This window comes from Pogoniulus pusillus, chromosome 12 (genome assembly GCF_015220805.1).
Source record: "Pogoniulus pusillus isolate bPogPus1 chromosome 12, bPogPus1.pri, whole genome shotgun sequence".
NCBI lineage: Eukaryota > Metazoa > Chordata > Aves > Piciformes > Lybiidae > Pogoniulus > Pogoniulus pusillus.
In genome coordinates, this window is record NC_087275.1 from 32,488,954 (window position 1) to 32,508,896 (window position 19,943).

At 56.2% G+C, this 19,943-nt stretch overlaps 1 protein-coding gene across 1 annotated transcript in view; it reads right to left on the reverse strand.

The window, feature by feature from the left end:
* PPEF1 (protein phosphatase with EF-hand domain 1) overlaps positions 1-19,943 on the reverse strand; it is a 47,359-nt gene that overhangs the window by 1,930 nt on the left and 25,486 nt on the right. Inside the window, exons 7-15 of the mRNA XM_064152064.1 lie at positions 17,400-17,446; positions 15,367-15,533; positions 13,482-13,518; positions 12,241-12,390; positions 9,115-9,303; positions 6,455-6,640; positions 4,924-5,066; positions 3,805-3,911; positions 247-410 (exon numbers count right to left, since the gene is read on the reverse strand). Coding sequence (XP_064008134.1) covers positions 247-410; positions 3,805-3,911; positions 4,924-5,066; positions 6,455-6,640; positions 9,115-9,303; positions 12,241-12,390; positions 13,482-13,518; positions 15,367-15,533; positions 17,400-17,446 — 1,190 coding nt within the window. The remainder of the gene's footprint in view (positions 1-246; positions 411-3,804; positions 3,912-4,923; positions 5,067-6,454; positions 6,641-9,114; positions 9,304-12,240; positions 12,391-13,481; positions 13,519-15,366; positions 15,534-17,399; positions 17,447-19,943) is intronic.

A 19,943-nucleotide genomic window follows, 5' to 3' on the forward strand; every position in this document is an offset into this window, starting at 1 on the left:
GCTGCCCTTGAGGGAAAGTAAGCAGCAGTTGTAGCTCATGATTCATCCAACCCAGTTTAAGCATCTACCTTAGCAGGATTTTGTACCCTAGCACTGCTCACTTCCCTCCACTGACTGAAAAAGGAAGCTCAGCCACTCCCTCAGCTGCAGCTTTCTGCCTGAGGGGCCAAAGCACTGCCAGGGGCCTCAAGATGCACCAAAAGCTCTTCCTCCAAGGTTTGCAAGGAGGCAAACTTTCCTGCTTACCTCTTTCAGAGGTTGACCTATTTTCAAGTCATAAAAACACGACATGAAGTCAACTTCTCCGTCTGGGCTCATCTGGGCTAGCTGAGGCCGCAGCATCCTCCAGGGCAGGTCCAGCTGCAGGACAGACTCCATGGCTGCAGCCCAGTCACTGACAGGAATGGTGCCTGCCAGAAGGAGCCAGTGCATGGTTACAAGTGGGGCCTGTTAAGGCAAACATCTTCTCCTTTCTGGGGATAAACCCTCTCATACCAGTGAACAGTGGGCTTGGAGTAGATATTTCCAAAGCTCCTGTCCAAACTCAACTACTTCTCATAGAATCAACCAGGTTGGAAGAGACCTCCAAGCTCATCCGGCTCTGTGATGCTGTGGTGGTGCTCAGCAGCTTTGCCTGCCTTTTGAGAAAACCAGACTGTGGCAGGGGAAGTGCTGCAGATTTGAGCTGAGCTGCACCCCAACAAGGCAGAAATGTGTTCAATGGTTCTTCAGTGGCAGCAGGGCACTGGTTACCCGTCTAGGAGCACAGGTGGCAATCCAGGTCAGGAAGAGAAGTTGTATTTCTGCTAGAAGCCATCAGCTCCTTGCTCCCTGGTGCAAGGTTCCTGTAGCCATCTGCCACTGAATTTTCTTCAGCTGGGTCGAGTGTGTGGCTGCTAGGGGTAGGGCCAGGCAGCACACCCCCCAGCTCCTTAGCCCAATAAACACCCCCCAGCTCCTTAGCCCAGCAGACAGGCACCCCCCAGCTCCTTAGCCCAGCAAGCACACACCCCAGCTCCTTAGCCCAACAAGCACCCCCCAGTTTCTTAGCCCAACAAGCACACCCCAGCTCCTTAGCCCAGCAAGCACACACCCCCCAGCTCCTTAGCCCAACAAGCACACCCCCCAGCTCCTTAGCCCAACAAGCACATACCCCAGCTCCTTAGCCCAACAAGCACACACCCCAGCTCCTTAGCCCAACAAGCACACACCCCAGCTCCTTAGCCCAACAAGCACACCCCCCAGCTCCTTAGCCCAACAAGCACACCCCCCAGCTCCTTAGCCCAACAAGCACACCCCCCAGCTCCTTAGCCCAACAAGCACACACCCCCCAGCTCCTTAGCCCAACAAGCACACCCCCCAGCTCCTTAGCCCAACAAGCACACCCCCCAGCTCCTTAGCCCAACAAACACACCCCCCAGTTCCTTAGCCCAACAAGCACACACCCCAGCTCCTTAGCCCAACAAGCACACCCCCCAGCTCCTTAGCCCAACAAGCACCCCCCAGTTTCTTAGCCCAACAAGCACACCCCAGCTCCTTAGCCCAGCAAGCACACACCCCCCAGCTCCTTAGCCCAACAAGCACACCCCCCAGCTCCTTAGCCCAACAAGCACACCCCCCAGCTCCTTAGCCCAACAAGCACACCCCCCAGCTCCTTAGCCCAACAAGCACACACCCCAGCTCCTTAGCCCAACAAGCACACCCCCCAGCTCCTTAGCCCAACAAACACACCCCCCAGCTCCTTAGCCCAACAAGCACACACCCCCCAGTTCCTTAGCCCAACAAGCACACCCCCCAGTTCCTTAGCCCAACAAGCACATACCCCAGCTCCTTAGCCCAACAAGCACACACCCCCCAGCTCCTTAGCCCAACAAGCACACACCCCAGCTCCTTAGCCCAACAAGCACACACCCCAGCTCCTTAGCCCAGCAAGCACACCCCCCAGCTCCTTAGCCCAACAAGCACATACCCCAGCTCCTTAGCCCAACAAGCACACACCCCCCAGCTCCTTAGCCCAACAAGCACACACCCCAGCTCCTTAGCCCAACAAGCACACACCCCAGCTCCTTAGCCCAACAAGCACACACCCCAGCTCCTTAGCCCAACAAGCACACCCCCCAGCTCCTTAGCCCAACAAGCACACCCCCCAGCTCCTTAGCCCAACAAGCACACACCCCCCAGCTCCTTAGCCCAACAAGCACACCCCCCAGCTCCTTAGCCCAACAAGCACACCCCCCAGCTCCTTAGCCCAACAAACACACCCCCCAGTTCCTTAGCCCAACAAGCACACACCCCAGCTCCTTAGCCCAACAAGCACACCCCCCAGCTCCTTAGCCCAACAAGCACCCCCCAGTTTCTTAGCCCAACAAGCACACCCCAGCTCCTTAGCCCAGCAAGCACACACCCCCCAGCTCCTTAGCCCAACAAGCACACCCCCCAGCTCCTTAGCCCAACAAGCACACCCCCCAGCTCCTTAGCCCAACAAGCACACCCCCCAGCTCCTTAGCCCAACAAGCACACCCCCCAGCTCCTTAGCCCAACAAGCACACACCCCAGCTCCTTAGCCCAACAAGCACACCCCCCAGCTCCTTAGCCCAACAAACACACCCCCCAGCTCCTTAGCCCAACAAGCACACACCCCCCAGTTCCTTAGCCCAACAAGCACACCCCCCAGTTCCTTAGCCCAACAAGCACATACCCCAGCTCCTTAGCCCAACAAGCACACACCCCCCAGCTCCTTAGCCCAACAAGCACACACCCCAGCTCCTTAGCCCAACAAGCACACACCCCAGCTCCTTAGCCCAGCAAGCACACCCCCCAGCTCCTTAGCCCAACAAGCACATACCCCAGCTCCTTAGCCCAACAAGCACACACCCCCCAGCTCCTTAGCCCAACAAGCACACCCCCCAGTTCCTTAGCCCAACAAGCACATACCCCAGCTCCTTAGCCCAACAAGCACACACCCCCCAGCTCCTTAGCCCAACAAGCACACACCCCCCAGCTCCTTAGCCCAACAAGCACACCCCCCAGCTCCTTAGCCCAACAAGCACACACCCCCCAGTTCCTTAGCCCAACAAGCACACCCCCCAGCTCCTTAGCCCAACAAGCACACACCCCCCAGTTCCTTAGCCCAACAAGCACACACCCCAGCTCCTTAGCCCAACAAGCACATACCCCAGCTCCTTAGCCCAACAAGCACACACCCCCCAGTTCCTTAGCCCAACAAGCACACCCCCCAGTTCCTTAGCCCAACAAGCACATACCCCAGCTCCTTAGCCCAACAAGCACACACCCCCCAGCTCCTTAGCCCAACAAGCACACACCCCCCAGCTCCTTAGCCCAACAAGCACACACCCCAGCTCCTTAGCCCAACAAGCACACCCCCCAGCTCCTTAGCCCAACAAGCACACACCCCCCAGCTCCTTAGCCCAACAAGCACACACCCCAGCTCCTTAGCCCAGCAAGCACACACCCCAGCTCCTTAGCCCAGCAAGCACACCCCCCAGTTCCTTAGCCCAACAAACACACCCCAGCTCCTTAGCCCAGCAGACAGGCACCACCACCCCTGCCCCAGCTCCTTACTGGCTCATCTGTTTTAATTCTTCCTCCCTAAAGCTTCATCTCCTCAGCTGATTTCCTGGGGCTAAGAACTTGCTCCCCTCTCCCTCCTCTGCAGTCAGCAAGGACACAAGCTCAGCTGCCTTTGCAGCCCTGCAGCTTTTCACTGGCAGGCAGGACCCCTCTGCCCCCATGCACACAGCAGCTGCCCTCCCCGCGGTGGCACCTGGAGAAAGGTGGTGTTACCTGTGCCATTGTGGTCGTACTGTGCAAAAGCAGTGGTGAGCTCAGACCTGTGGGCATAAATCTTCTCTCTCAAGGACTTTAAAGCAGAGGATTCGATTGTACCCACCCTAGGAGAGGAAAGACCAGAGCAGGTGATTAAAGGATTTAAAGTGCCACTCCTTTTATGCTTTTCAGCACTCCTGCTCAGATTCTTACATCCTCTAAGCTGATGTAGTATATTTAGAGTCATCCTAAAAGGCAACACGAGGGGAAGAAAAAAATCCCTCAAATCAACACACCAAAGAAAGCCCCTTCAGAGTAATCTGACTTTGTGAGAGAACAGAGTCCCTGCAGGGCATGCTAAGCTCCTGTGCTGTATTAAAGCCAGCCACAGTGCCAGGCATGGCAAAGCTCTCCTGGTACCATTGTGGGACTCAATTCATAACATGAAGGCTGGGTTAAGACTGCAGCTTTAATGCAGATGTGACAGGCCTGGTGTCTGTTCTAACCCTAACTGCATCGAATTAGCCTTGGGAGTTGAATCCTACAATGGCTCAGGTTAGAAGAGACCTCAGAGCTCCTCTGCTGCAACCTGCCCACCGTGCCCAGGGACACCTCTCAGCCACACTCAGCTGCTCAGGGCCTCAGCCAGCCTGGCCCAGAACACCCCCAGCAAGGAGGCAGCCACAGCCTCCCTGGGCAGCCTGGGCCAGGCTCTCAGCATCCTCACACTCAACAGCTTCTCCCTCAGCTCCACTCTCCCCCTGCTCTGCCTCAGCTCCAAACCATTGCCCTTGGCCTGCCTGCAGCCCCCCTCAGCACAAGTCCCTCTGCAGCCTTCCTGCAGGCTGCCTTCAGCTCTTGGCAGCAGCTCTGAGCTGCCCCTGGAGCCTTCTCCTCTGCAGGCTGCACCCCCCCAGCTGCCTCAGCCTGTGCTCACAGCAGAGCTGCTCCAGCCCTGGCAGCATCTTTGTGGCCTCCTCTGGGCTCTCTCCAACAGCAGCCATGTCTACTGCATTAACATTACAAAGCAGAAAAACAAGCTGAAGAGGGGAAGGGGGAGGCCATGCCATGGCAGCCACAGCGTTGTGGCAGGCCCTGGCAGCATGCCCAGGCAGCAGCCACTGCCCACAGCCGCACCTCTGGCGCAGGTTCCTCCGCCGCGTCTGCTTGCTGACTTGGTACTGCACGAAGCGCGGCCTCAGCTCCGGGCTCAGCTTGATGTAAGCTCCACGGTTGCTGCCCTCTTCGTAGTAGTTGGAGGCAGAAAAGATAGTGATGACCTGGGAGTGGGAAACAGCCAGACTGGCTTGGTGCAAGTGCAGACACAAAAATCAGAGGGCAGTGACTGTGCTGTTCACTGCATGGCTCACACCTGGAGTTCAGAGAACCAGGCTGGCAGAGAGCTCACAGCTCCCCCAGCCCAACCTAGCACCCAGCCCTGCCCAACCAACCAGACCATGGCACTAAGTGCCCCAGCCAGGCTTGGCTGCAACACCTCCAGCCACAGCCACTCCACCACCTCCCTGGGCAGCCCATTCCAGTGCCAATCACTCTCTCTGACAACAACTTCCTAACAACATCCAGCCTAGACCTGCCCTGGCACAGCTTCAGCCTCTGTCCCCTTCTGCTGCTGCTGGCTGCCTGGCAGCAGAGCCCAACCCCACCTGGCTACAGCCTCCCTGCAGGCAGCTGCAGGCAGCAATGAGCTCTGCCCTGAGCCTCCTCTGCTGCAGGCTGCACCCCCCCAGCTCCCTCAGCCTCTCCTCACAGGGCTGTGCTCCAGGCCCCTCCCCAGCCTTGCTGCCCTGCTCCAAACACCTTCCAGCACCTCAGCAGCTCTCTGCAATGGAGGAGCCCAGAGCTGGACACAGCACTCCAGGGGTGGCCTGAGCAGTGCTGAGCACAGGGGCAGAAGAACCTCCCTTGCCCTGCTGCCCACACTGCTCCTGAGCCAGCCCAGGATGCCATTGGCTCTGCTGCCCACCTGGGCACTGCTGCCTCCTCTGCAGCTCCTCTCTGCCAGCACCCCCAGCTCCCTCTCTGCCTGCCTGCTCTCAGCCACTCTGGCCCCAGCCTGTAGTGCTGCTTGGGGTTGTTGTGGCCAAAGTGCAGAACCCTGCCCTTGGCCTTGTTCAGTCTCATCCCATTGGCCTCTGCCCACCCATGCAGCCTGGCCAGGTCCCTCTGCAGGGCTCTGCTACCCTCCAAGAGAGGGCAATTCAGAGGGCAGGGTGCTAGAACAGGCTCTTTAATCGTGGAATGGCTCAGAGCTCACCTACTCCAACCTCCCCACCCTGGGCAGACACCTGCTCAAGGCCTCAACACAAACCTCCTTCTACCCCAGCTCTGGTTTTCAGGGTTCCTGACAGAAAGCAGGGCAGAAGAGCACTCATCCAGGTGAAGCCTCAGAGCATCTCTGCCCTGTATTTCCTCCTATCTCTCCGTGGGGATTCTGTCCAGTTGTACTCAGACGAGCAAGTCCTTGCTCCCTGGAGCAGTGAAGAACTCTGTCAGGCCTCTCTCCTCTGTTCTGGCTCCTCTCTGGCACCCAAGTCCCCCACATCCATTTTGAACAAGTCCCTCTCAGGTAAGTTTGCAGCCAGTTTGCAGTGGGTTTTGCTGTGACTGAAGCCACAGGAGGATTCTGTGTCACGTGGAAGCCTCTTACCTTCCCATCGTGGCTGATCTCATAACCTTCAGGCTTGAACTCATGAGACCTGATGAGCATCTTCAGGTTGTACCTTTCAAACAGCCTGGCAGTGACATCAGGCCCAAAGTAACAGCCTCCTCCTCGCCGCTTGTTGGGTGTGCAGCCGTTCTGGCTCCTTGGGTCACTCCACAGAATGTCCAGCATCTACCAACAGCAGAGTCAAGCAGCTGAGGCCTGATGGTAGGCAAGGACTGAGCCTGTGGCTGGCTGAAGTACTGAGCATACCAAAGCCTCCCCAGAGGACACCACCTGAGCTCAGGAGTGGCTCCTCTGTTTCCATCCCTTCAGCAGGGCTGAAACCTCTGCTCGCCTTTCCCTAAGGAAGCTCTCTCTAGCTGTTGGCTGAACCTTTCTCAGGTGCAATTACCATTTCAGCAGTGCCCTTCCTTTTCCCATCTCAGGGAATGGTACCTGGGCTCTTTCACAGAGGGCAGAAGCTGCCTTCTTCCTGTGGAGGTCCATGGGGGTTTTCTGTGTCCCAACACATGCCTGAGAACCACCTGGGCTGGTGGTTTTCCCTCAGCAGGGCTCTAAACATGGCAAGAGTTGCCTTTGGCTTTCTTGTCTTGGTTACCTCATGTTTCAAAACAAGAATGTTAGCAGGGCTCAGGCATGAGGATGAGTTCTGGGCCCCCAGTTCAAGAGGGACAGGGAAGTGCTTGTGAGAGAGTCCAGCACAGAGCCACAGAGTTGCTGAAGGGAATGGAACAGCTCTGTTAGGAGCAGAGCCTGAGGGGGCTGGGGCTGTGCTGCTGGCAGAGGAGGACCTCAGAGGTGACCTCAGCAATGGTTATCAATGTGTGCAGGGTGAGTGGCAGCAGGCTGCAGCCAGGCTCTGCTGGGTGATGCCAGTGCCAGGCCAAGGGGCACTGGGTGGGAGCTGAGGCAGAGGAAGCTTCTTTTAAACATGAGGAGGAATTTTTTCCCTGTGAGGGTGCCAGAGCCTGGCACAGGCTGCCCAGGGGGGTGTGGAGTCTCCTCTGGAGATATTCAAACCCTCCCTGGCTGTGTTCCTGTGTGATCTGCTCTGGGTGCTGCTGCTCTGGCAGGGGGGTTGGACTGGCTGAGCTTTGGAGGTCCCTTGCAGCCCCTGGCATTCTGTGATGGGTTAGAAGTCAGCCAAATCTAGTCAGTAACAACCACCAGGGAACAGGTTTAAGCCTCAGTGGACAGTTCCCCTCAGCTTCATGAGCATGGCTGGGGGAGGGTTAGACTGAGGGGAGCTGTTAGTTTGCAGGTCAGCTGGCTCCCATGTGAAACCACCTTCTCAGAGACAGATTAGCTTCTCCAGCAGCAAGAGAAACCTGCCCCTTACAGCAGCTGGCCGAAGGCAAGCCCGGGAAAACAAAGACACACAGTTCAGGTGTTGTGCTCCTGAAGTGCTGTGCATGTGAAGCTTTTCCAACCATCCCCAGTTCTTACATGCCAGGATGGCAGCAGCTCTGCCTTGCCTTGGATGTTCAAGAGGAAATACATAGCCAGAGGGCAAAAACCTCCCACTCTGGAGTGATCAGCCTCTAGGTCTCAGGTGTTAAGGCTTTCTGGGGATAGGTTCAGCATTCAGCTGCCAAAACCGCAGCTGAAGAGTTGCTCTTAGCAGTACCAATTGCAGGGTGACCTGTTTGACAACCAGGCCTGTACGAACAGAGCCAACCGCAGGAGGGCAAGCAAGGACACTCCGTACCCAGCACATCCCTGCCCGTGGCCAGGGAAAGGAGGCTCTGGGTGAATGGTGCTCGTGAGGTGGAAACCACAGGTCTTTAATCCCAGGTCTGCTGAAAGCATCCAGGTAGCTGAAGCTGCCCACTCTGCCCCCACGAGCAATGGGTGTCCTAGCAAGAGCCAGCTCACAGCATCTATAGGCTTGGAAGGGACCTCCGAAGCAACTCCCTGCCAGGGCAGCAGCAGCCAGGGCAGGGCACACACAGCACAGCCAGGGGGGTTGCAGTGGCTGCAGAGAAGGAGACTCCACAGCCTCTCTGGGCAGCCTGCTCCAGGCCTCTGCCACCCTCACAGCCAAAAAGCTTCCCCTCCTCTTGCCCTGCCACCTCCTCTGCCCCAGCTTGCCCCCAGTGCCCCTTGTGCTGCCCTGGGCCAGCCCTGAGCAGAGCCTGCCTGCGTCCTGCCCACACTGCCCTGCACAGCTTGGGCACAGCACTGAGGGCAGCCCTCAGGCTGCTCTGCTGCCAGCTGCCAGCCCCAGCTGCCTCAGCCTGGCCCCACAGGAGATGTTCCCTGCCTGCAGGGCTCTCTGCCTCTGGGCTGGGCTCTCTCCAGCAGCTCCCTCAGCTCCTTCTTGGCCTGAGGGGCCCAGAGCTGGGCACAAGATTGCAGCTGTGGCCTCAGCAGGGCAGAGTAGAGAGGCAGGAGGATCTCTTTGGCCTACTAACCACAACCCTTCTAAGCCAGCCCAGGATGCTCTTGGCCTTCTTGGCCACAAGGGCCCATTGCTGGCTCCTGGGCATCCTTCTGCCCACCAGGTCCCCCAGGTTCCTCCCCTCTGCACTGCTCTCTTACAAGTCAGTCCTGGTCCAAGGGGCTCCCCTGGACTCCAGCACACTGCCTGTACAGAGCCCCTGCAGGAGAGGTTCAGTGTCAGCCTCTCTGGTGTCACCTACTTGTTTCCACTCCTTCAGGGCAGGGTCTGGAGGCAAGCTTGTCCGTGAAGGCTCAGCAGAGCCTGCTGAAGAGCTGTGCTGTGGTTTCTGGTTGGCAATGTGTTGGCTGGCTCTGGCTGTGGGAATCCTTTCCTTCTCTTGCTCCTGCCTCTCTGTCACTGACTTCGGTGGCCGCATCAGAGACTTCAACTTTGAAAGTAAAAAGCACAATGGAAAGGGTCAGCAGAACATGCACACAGCAGAGATGCCAGCAGCAGGGCTCCTGGGTTCCCACCTCCCCTGCTGGGAGACTGACATCTTGCAGTGCTCTCAACTCACAGCTTTGGTGGAGGCTGCAGGGGCTTCACAGGATCACAGAATGGGATGGGTTGGAAGGGACCTCCAAAGGTCACATATTCCAACCCCCCTGCACTCAGCAGGGACATCCTCCCCTAGAGCAGGCTGCTCACAGCCTTGCCCAGCCTCACCTCCAACAGCTCCAGCCATGGGCACTCAGCTCCCTCCCTGGGCAACCTATTGCAGGGTTCCAGCAGCCTCCTGCTGCACAACTTGTTCCTCACAGCCAAGCTCAGGCTGCTCTGCTCTCAGCTCAAGCCATTGCCCTCCTCCTGTCCCTGCAGGCCTTTGCCAGCAGTCCCTCTGCAGCCTGCTTGCAGCCCCTGCAGCTCCTGGCAGGCTGCTCTGAGCTCTGCCTGGAGCCTTCTCCAGGCTGCACCCCCCCAGCTCCCTCAGCCTGTGCTCACAGCAGAGCTGCTCCAACCCCTGATCATTTTCATGGCCTCCTCTGGACCTGCTCCATTAGGTCCATGTCCTTCCAGCGCTGAGGACTCCAGAGCTGGACACAACAAAGGGCCATGAATGACAAGAGAAGTGGTCCATGGCAGCATCAGTGGCATGCAGTAACCCTAGGAAGGCATCCCTAGGAGCTACTCTTTTAGCCACGTTAAGTGCAGTATGAAATAAGGCTTTAGTAATTAAAAAGCTGATTTTCTATCAAGTAACTTAGCAGTGTGATTTGTAACAAGCCTGTAGACCCTGAAGAGCATATCTGGTGCGTGGTGGTACTCTTGGGGTCAATCTTACAGCAAGCATTGCAGCACTTTCTCTAGTGCCCAGCAGCATTTGCTGCCTTGCCACCAGCCTTGCAGCCCCTAAGCATCAGTAACACCTACACCACAGTGCTGTGCTTGGACTGGCACTTGAGAGACTTTGCCCTGCAGCTGTCAGTGAGCAGCCTCTTCAGAGCTACCTCACATCCCTGTCCACACACTGACTGTTCTGAGTTGTTGCTATATCAAGTATGGTCTGGGCTCAGGGTTGACATTTCAGTGCCTCTTAGAAACACAGAATTGTCAGGGCTAGAAGGGACCTCAGGGATCAGCCAGTTCCAGCCCCCTGCTATGGGCAGGGACACACTAGATCAAGTTGCTTAGAACCACATCCAGCTTGTCCTTGAAGACCTTTCACCACCTCCCTGGGCAACCTGTTCCAGTGTCTCACCACCATCATGGTGAAGAACTTCTTCTTAACATCCAATCTGAACCTGCCCCCTGTTTTAATCTGAACCTGCCCCTGTTCCAACCTGAACCTGCCCCCTGATCCAACCTGATCCTGCCCCCTGATCCAACCTGAACCTGCCCCCTGATCCAACCTGAACCTGCCCCCTGATCCAACCTGAACCTGCCCCCTGTTCCAACCTGAACCTGCCCCCTGTTCCAACCTGAACCTGCCCCCTGTTCCAACCTGAACCTGCCCCTGTTCCAACCTGAACCTGCCCCCTGTTCCAACCTGAACCTGCCCCCTGTTCCAACCTGAACCTGCCCCCTGTTCCAACCAGGAAGGTAACAGTGACATTGATAAAGTGTTCTTACAGCAGGCCCTTTAACTGTTCAATCAGCCTCCTCCAACATGCTTGGGCTTCTCTGGAGCTGCATGCTGGGGCTCCATGAGTGCTCATTAACACAGACTCCTCTCCAGGGAGTATCTTCTCAGTTGGAATTTTCTCATACTAGCTCCTTTCTGGAAAAAAGAGCCACCCCCCAGCAACAAAACTACACAGACAGACAAATCCTACTCTTTAACTAACAGAAGTACTGATGCAAAACAAAACTGAAATCACTGGGCTGTTCCCCAGTGCCCTGACCAGGAGGTGAGACCTGGCAGTTGCCAGCTGTACCAATTAAAACATATCAGTTGGCCTTGAGTGGTGTTGCCCTGAGTTGTGGCCCTGTACCAGTTAAAACACATCAGGTGGTCTTGAGTGGTATTGCCCTGAGCTGTGGCCCACACGTGGCTCATTAGCAAGGCTCTCCTGGGGCAGCAACTTTGACCTGGTAATTCTCCATCTTGCAGCTCCTGCAGCACTAACACACTGAGCCCAGCCCTGGGCAGAACTCAGCTCCCAGGTAAGAAGCCTACATCTGCAGTTCAGCACCCAGCTGCAGTGCACAGTGGTACCTGGACTCCCATGATCTGAAGCATTCCTTGCCCTTCTTCACACCTGTAAGACACAGAGGGACCCCTGACTGTCCTCTACACCACTGATTTCTGCTTTTACCTGTTTTTAAGTGAAGAGACCCAAGTTGTTTTACAGCAGCCAAATGATCAGTTCCCAACACCTACTGAAAACTTCCTGAGTATCAATTGCGCAGGGAGGTTGTGGATGCTCAAGTCCAGGTTGGATGAGGCCTTCAGTGACCTGTTCCAGTGGGAGGTGTCCCTGCCTATGGCAGGGGGTTGGAACTGGCTGAGCTTTGCGTTCCCTTCCAACCTAACCTATTCTATGCTTCCATGATTTTGGAGAGAAATGACTCTCCCCTTGAACAGCAGCCATTGCCTTTGCCAGTGCAAACAGCCTGATCTTAGCAATGCATCACTCAGGGTATCATAGAATCATAGAATCAACCAGTTTGGAAGAGAGCTCCAAGCTCAGCCAGTCCAACCTAGCACCCAGCCCTATCCAGTCAACTGAACCATGGCACTAAGTGCCTCAACCAGTCTTCTCTTGAAGACCTCCAGGGACGGTGCCTCCACCACCTCCCTGGGCAGCCCATTCCAATGGGAAATCACTCTCTCTGTGAAGAACTTCCTCCTAATCCCCCACACGTGGAGGCAATGATCTCTTACCTTATTTCTCTCAAGTGCATTGAGAAACTCCAGATCTGTGGTGTCTGAGATGCCTCCATGGAGGATGAGCACTTTGCTGTCGATGATAGTGGCGAGGGGCAGCCAGCTAAAGACGTCTCGCAGAAGCCCCAGGATCTGCTTCCCGTGGTCCTGCAAAACATCCTCGCCTATCAGAGCCTGTTCCTGCCATGCTCTGCTGCTCCTAGGAGAGACTTGGCTGATGTGGCTGCCACAGCCTTGTCTGAGCACTCCCATTCTGCTGAAACCATCAACTGCAACACTGCCAAACATCTTCATGGACTCACAGAATAGCTCTGCCTGGAAGAGAGCTCCAAGCTCACCCAGTCCAACCTTCACCCAGCCCTGCAGGCTCAGCACTAAACCATGTCCCTCAGCAGCAACTCCACAGCCTGCTGCTGGAACACCCCCAGGGATGGGGACTCCAGCACTGCCCTGGGCAGACCACTCCAAGCTTTCAGAACCCTTCCAGTGCAGAAATATTTCCTAGCATCCAGCCTGAGCCTCCCCTGCTGCAGCTTGGAACCATTTGGCTCTGCTCCTGTCCCTTGGCACCAAGCAGCAGAGGCTGCCCCCTGCTCGCTCCAACCTCCCTGCAGGCAGCTGCAGACAGCAATGAGCTCTGCCCTCAGCCTCCTCTTCCCCAGCCTGCACACCCCCAGCTCCCTCAGCCTCTCCTCACCCCCAGCTGCTCCAGGCCCTTCTCCAGCCTTGTTGCCCTGCTCTGGACAGGCTGCAGCCCCTCAGTGTCCTTCCTGCAGTGAGGGGCCTAGAGCTGAGCACAGCACTGGAGCTGTGGCCTCAGCAGTGCTGAGCACAGGGGGATGATCCCCTCCTGTCCCTGCTGCCTGCAGTGTTTCTAACCCAAGCCAGGATGCTCTTGGCCTGCTTGGCCACCTGGGCACTGCTGCCTCATGTTCAGTTGACTATCAACCCCCCCAGGTCCCTCTCCAAGCTGTCTGACACTTCCTTTGGGGCTGATTGCCTCTGCTGTTTCCTTCACCTTCAGCTCTTTCTGCATTCTTGAGGAGCCTCATGGGAGTTGTTAATTTCACCCCACAGAAGGCTAACACTGAACAGTGCTGTCAGCTACTCCCCACATTGCTGAAGTAGCTTTGCCCTACACTTGAACAAACTGCTTGGGAGATCCCTTGCTCACACAGGTTGCACTTTACACCTGCAAGACTACACAGCCAGTACAGGGGGAAGAGAAGGAATCTTACCTTGTACTTCTTCACCACTTCTTTTGTGAAGCCATACCTGAAAGCGAGACAGCATCGTGAGCTGGTTTGCAGCACTCCCCTTCTGCACTGCAGGGTTTGCCAGGAGGCTTCCAGCCCTCTTTCTCCCCTGCCACTTTGTCTCACCTCAGTTTAAATGCCCTTCCTTCAGCCCTGTCGCTCAGCCCCTCAGCCACACTGATGCTTTGGTACATGGATCAGGAACAGAATGCAAACCAATCACCATCAAGTGGCCTTTCCCCATCCAAATGAAACAGACACTGGAGAGAAAGCTTAAAGCAAGCTAACTGATGATCAGCAACGACTCCCCCAGAACCCCCAGAGTTCTGTCCTCTCCTCCAATACCATCTACCATGGCTCTTCCCCCACAAGGGATAAGGATTCTGACAACTCATTCCTTCAACGCCCAGAACCTCTGGTGCAGAGGTGTTCTCACCACACCCTAACTCTCAGCTGGCAAATCTACCCTGTGCAGCACTGCTAAGCAAAGGCACAGAGGGGCTCAGGCTGGCAGGGAGCTCAGAGCTCCTCTGCTGCAACCTCCCCACCATGCCCAGGGACACCTCTCAGCCACACTCAGCTGCTCAGGGCCTCAGCCAGCCTGGCCCAGAACACCCCCAGCAAGGAGGCAGCCACAGCCTCCCTGGGCAGCCTGGGACAGGCTCTCAGCACCCTCACACTCAACAGCTTCTTGCTCAGCTCCAAACCCTTCCCCCTCTGTCGGTGGAGCGCTATGGGTAAATGACCCTTGGTCACCACTATGGTTAGATGGTCAAATCCCCTTTACTTCCATGATGCAGTGACCTATATGTGTTCTAGCAAGAGGCTGCTCCACCAGGGTTGCTTACAGTCAGAGGGCACAGGGTTACTTGTAAGGCATCAATAGGTCAGCACACCATAGCATTCTAAGGGTCAGCCCTCCAGCCCCCTTGGCTATCTAGCTCTGCCCACTGCAGCTGTGTGTGGGGTGCTCAGTTGTTCACAGTCTGATTTCCTGGGCTGGCAGCATCCCAAGGACGTTTCTCAGCACAGTTGCTCATGTTTATCATTTCTGTGTCCTCAGCTAACAAGAATTCTCCAACACCCCTTGGCCTGCCTGCAGCTCCCCTCAGCACAAGTCTCTCTGCAGCCTTCCTGCAGGCTGCCTTCAGCTCTTGGCAGCAGCTCTGAGCTGCCCCTGGAGCCTTCTCCTCTGCAGGCTGCACCCCCCCAGCTCCCTCAGCCTGTGCTCACAGCAGAGCTGCTCCAGCCCTGGCAGCATCTTTGTGGCCTCCTCTGGCCTCCCTCCAGCAGCTCTGTGTCCTCCTTCTGATGAGGACAGCAGCACTGGAGGCAGGGTCTGAGCAGAGCCAAGGGGCAGAATCCCTTCTCTTGCCCTGCTGCCCACACTGCTCTGTCTGCAGCCCAGCACACAGCTGCCTGCTGGGCTGCAGGAGAGCACTGCTGGCTCCCAGGGAGCTTACCCAACACCCCCAAGTCTCTTTCTTCAGAGCTGCTCTCATCCCACTCTACACACAGCCTGGATTTGTGCCTGGGATTGGCTTGACCTAGAGGCAGGACACTGCACTCTGACCTATTGAAAAAGCCAAAGCTTTAAGTTCTCACTCTTGCACCCATCCCTCTCCCCAGAGCTGACACTCTGCAGTGGATTGCAGTCAGGTCAGAGACAAGAGCTGACCCCCATTCAAGTGTCTGTGTAAGATGTTCTCCACCCCCCAACCCCTCACACATCTTGAGTATGCAAAGGTACAGGTGAGCACCTAACACAACCTGACTTCTGCTGTAGTGTCACAGTGCCTCAAGCAGCTTTCAATAGCCCCAACACTGCTAGCAAAAGGCCACCCCACCACTACCCCCTGAAACCTACCTCAGGTTTATGATGTAGTCCTCATGGTTTCCTCTGTTCAAGTGCAGGTGGTTGGGGTAGATGAGCAGAAAGGCAAAGAGGATGATAAGAATTTCCATGGAGTTCTTCCCCCTGTCCACAAAGTCACCATTGAAGATGTAGTGGTTCTGTTCTGAAGGCAAACCATTCTGCAGGAGGAAACACAACCCAGGGCATTTACAGATGCTGCCTTTTGCTGCTCTGATCAAGGAAGCACACTGAAAGGAGCTCACATGGCTAAAAATCTGCAGGACACCGCAAGCTAAAGTGATGCATTTGCCTGTTTGCACTGCTTAGAACTGAACTGTCCATGGCAGACAACCTGCCTGGGCTGCCAGAGAATAGCTGAGCTCTGCAGCTGTTCTTAGGATGCTGTCTCTCCTCCTCCACCTGCTTTACATCTGTTAAACTGAGAGAGACCCAAAGGAACATTGCTTTTGTAATAAAATACACTTAGCTGTTAGTGCAACTGCTGCTTGCAAGTACAAGTCATTGCTAAAATCACAGAGGGGCTCAGGCTGGCAGGGAGCTCAGAGCTCATCTGCTGCAACCTCCCCACCGTGCCCAGGGACACCTCTCAGCCACACTCAGCTGCTCATGGCCTCAGCCAGCCTGGCCCAGAACACCCCCAGCAAGGAGGCAGCCACAGCCTCCCTGGGCAGCCTGGGCCAGGCTCTCAGCACCCTCACACTCAACAGCTTCTTGCTCAGCTCCACTCTCCCCCTGCTCTGCCTCAGCTCCAAACCATTGCCCTTGGCCTGCCTGCAGACCCCCTCAGCACAAGTCCCTCTGCAGCCTTCCTGCAGGCTGCCTTCAGCTCTTGGCAGCAGCTCTGAGCTGCCCCTGGAGCCTTCTCCTCTGCAGGCTGCACCCCCCCAGCTGCCTCAGCCTGTGCTCACAGCAGAGCTGCTCCAGCCCTGGCAGCATCTTTGTGGCCTCCTCTGGCCTCCCTCCAGCAGCTCTGTGCCCTCTTCTGCTGCACTCCAGCAGCACTGGAGGCAGGGTTCAAGGTGGGCAATGCCATTGTCACTGCCCAGAGGCAGTCTCTGCTTTCACAATGGCCATGCACAAGAACTATCGATTCCGTTCCACGCTCACACACAGCTTTCACATCATCTTCTCCTCTGGTTTCAACCAACAATAAGGGCAAAACTACACTAAAGGCTGCTCAGAGCCTCTGACATGTCACAGGGGCAGACAAGGCCCTCTAATGATTAGCAGCTTGCTGCTGGGCATCATTAGTGTCCCTGCTGGGTTAGTGATTAATGACCTTCCGTTTGGCGTTCGCAGTTCTCGCCAGCTTCAGGCTGCTCCTACCCCCAGCATCCACCTAACAATCTACCTTAGCAATGCACCAGCTCAAATCCAGGGGCTCAAGGAACTTCAGCAAATGCTGTCACTTAATGGCAGGGTCTGGATGCAGCTCATGAAGTGGTCAGTGGGAACAGAAGTATTGCAGTTAGGCTCCCCCAAAGCAGGTGGAAGGACTACAGACACTGCTGGAAGCAGAGCAGTGCTGATGGGCTGTAGACTGCTGGCAGCTGTGTGTCTGCTCCTGGCAGCCTGCAAAAGTGCTGTGCCCAAAGGTCCCTGGGCAGAGCCCCACACACTCATATTGCCTGCTCTGTGTGTAGGCCTCCAAAGCGCTTCAGTAGCCACTGCAGCTCTGCACAGCTCTGAGGCTGTGTGCCCTGCTGGCCAAGAGGGCCAGTGGGGTCCTAGGAGGCATTAAGAGGAGAGGGGACAGCAGATCCAGAAAGGTTCTCATAGAATCATAGAATCAGGCAGGCTGGCAGAGAGCTCCAAGCTCAGCCAGCCCAACCTAGCACCCAGCCCTGCCCAACCAACCAGACCATGGCACTCAGTGCCCCAGCCAGGCTTGGCTGCAACACCTCCAGCCACGGCCACTCCACCACCTCCCTGGGCAGCCCATTCCAGTGCCAATCACTCTCTCTGACAACAACTTCCTCCTCACATCCAGGATGAAAATGCTACACCAGAGGCTACCTGCTTACCTTGTAGAATATCAGCAAAAGGTCATCCAAGTTTCCATGCAAATCTCCTGCAGGAAACAAAAATGAGATTTGCTTAATGAAGGATTTAATTTTCTCACAGAGGAGTTTAAAAACAGGAACTATAAACCTGGAATTAGTTAGTCCTAACAAGGTTTGTTCCCCAGAGCAGGGCCAGGAGGATGCTCAGAGGCTGCAGCAGCTCAGCCTGTGAGCCTGAAAGAGTTGGGGCTGTGCAGGCTGGAGCAGAGGAGGCTCCCAGGTGACCTTCTTGTGGCCTGCCAGGATCTGAAGGGGGCTCCAAAAAAGCTGGGGAGGGACTTTTGAGGCTGTGAGGGAGTGGCAGGAGTGGGGGAATGGAGCAAAACTGGAGGTGGGGAGAGTGAGGCTGGAGGTGAGGAGGAAGTTGTTGAGCAGGAGAGTGGTGAGAGCCTGGCAGGGGTTGCCCAGGGAGGTGGTTGAGGCCCCATGGCTGGAGGTGTTTGAGGCCAGGCTGGCTGAGGCTGCGTGCAGCCTGCTCTAGGGTAGGGTGTCCCTGGGCATGGCAGGGGGTTGGCACTGGTGAGCTTTGAGGTCCCTTCCAAGCTAAACCATTCCATGCTTCTCTGAAGACAGACACCTGGGACACTGCACTCTGCACTGCTGATGTGAAATTGAGAGGAGAAGAGGAAGGCAGAGACCTTCTCTTAAGAAAATCTACATCTGGGCCCAACCATGACTAAAACTCAGTGCCTCATCTTCTGCAGAGGAAGCTTCTGGTCCCAGTGGCAGGTAAGGAAGCCCTTTAGATTGCTGCTCACCTAGTGCAGGTGGAGGTATATTCTGCTTAGGAAGAACCTGCTGTGCAGCAAGCAAGGCTGAAGTTCTGTTTGCTTGGTTTAGGGACAGGTTTTGCTGGTTTGGTTAACAAATCAGTGTTTGTACAGAACTCCTTTGAAACAAGCCCCTGCCTGGCAGCTGAGGCAGCTGCATAAGCACACCTTAAAGCCATGACTTGCTCTGCATGTGCCACGGTGTGCTTCCTTGCACCACTCTCCCACCAAGCACAGCACACACTGCTGCCAGCTGCCAGGAGCTCCCCATCACCACTGCTGGGCTGCAGAGTCAGGATGCTGCACAGCTCCCCACAGCACAGCAAAACAGAGAGGCCAGGAGCTCCCAGCTCTTTACCTTGTGACATGTCACAGCACTCTGAGAGGCTAATTTGTTGGTTGTGTAAAGACTGAGCCATCCTCTTGGGCCCCTCTGGGAACAAGCTCTGTCTGCCCTAGCTAGTTAGCACTGTCAATTAAAGGTTTTCTTTATCACCCCTATTAAGCCCTCATTAAAATGGTAACTGACTAAATAATGATGGTAAAAGCCTTTCTCTCAGTGAGTGGGAAAAGCAGCAAGACTTGAAGCCAGTGTTCCAAATGCTCACTGGCATTTTGGAGAGGAGAGGAGAGGAGAGAGCAGGAACCTTTAAGTGACACTGCAGTGGTAGCTGAATTTATCCTGACTCACTCAGAAATGTTTAATGAGGAGAGGGAAGAGCAGCTGGGGACTTGCTTAAAATACACTTAATGTGACTCAGGAACCTCTTCACTTTCTGCTTCTTCCAGTTGATGTTTTTTTGTAAACAAATTAACTCCTCAAGAACTGTCTTGTAATGGCAACACTTGGAGATACACCACAGGTCACAGAATGTGAGGGGTTGGGAGGGACCCCCAGAGAGCAGCCAGCCCAAGCCCTGCCAGGGCAGCAGCAGCCAGGGCAGGGCACACACAACACAGCCAGGGGGGTTGCAGTGGCTGCAGAGAAGGAGACTCCACAGCCTCTCTGGGCAGCCTGCTCCAGGCCTCTGCCACCCTCACAGCCAAAAAGCTTCCCCTCCTCTTGCCCTGCCACCTCCTCTGCCCCAGCTTGCCCCCAGTGCCCCTTGTGCTGCCCTGGGCCAGCCCTGAGCAGAGCCTGCCTGCGTCCTGCCCACACTGCCCTGCACAGCTTGGGCACAGCACTGAGGGCAGCCCTCAGGCTGCTCTGCTGCCAGCTGCCAGCCCCAGCTGCCTCAGCCTGGCCCCACAGGAGATGTTCCCTGCCTGCAGAGCTCTCTGCCTCTGGGCTGGGCTCTCTCCAGCTGCTCCCTGAGGTCTTTCTTGAGCAGCACTTGAACACCTCCAGGGGATGCTGACTCCACCACGTCCCTGGGCAGCCCATTCCAATGCCAGCAACTTCCTCCTAACATCCAGCCTAGACCTCCCCTGGCACAGCTTGAGGCTGTGTCCCCTTGTTTTGGTGCTGGCTGCCTGGCAGCAGAGCCCAACCCCACCTGGCTTCAGGTAGTTGTAGGCAGCAATGAGCTCTGCCCTGAGCCTCCTCTTCTGCAGGCTAACCACAGCCCTTCTAGCCCAGCCCAGGATGCCCTTGTTCTTCCTGGCCACAAGGGCCCATTGCTGGCTCATGGGCATCCTTCTGCCCACCAGGGCCCCCAGATCCCCTCCCCCTGTGCTGCTCTCCAACAGGTCAGTCCCCAACACAGGAAGGACATGGAGCTTACAGAGCAGGTCC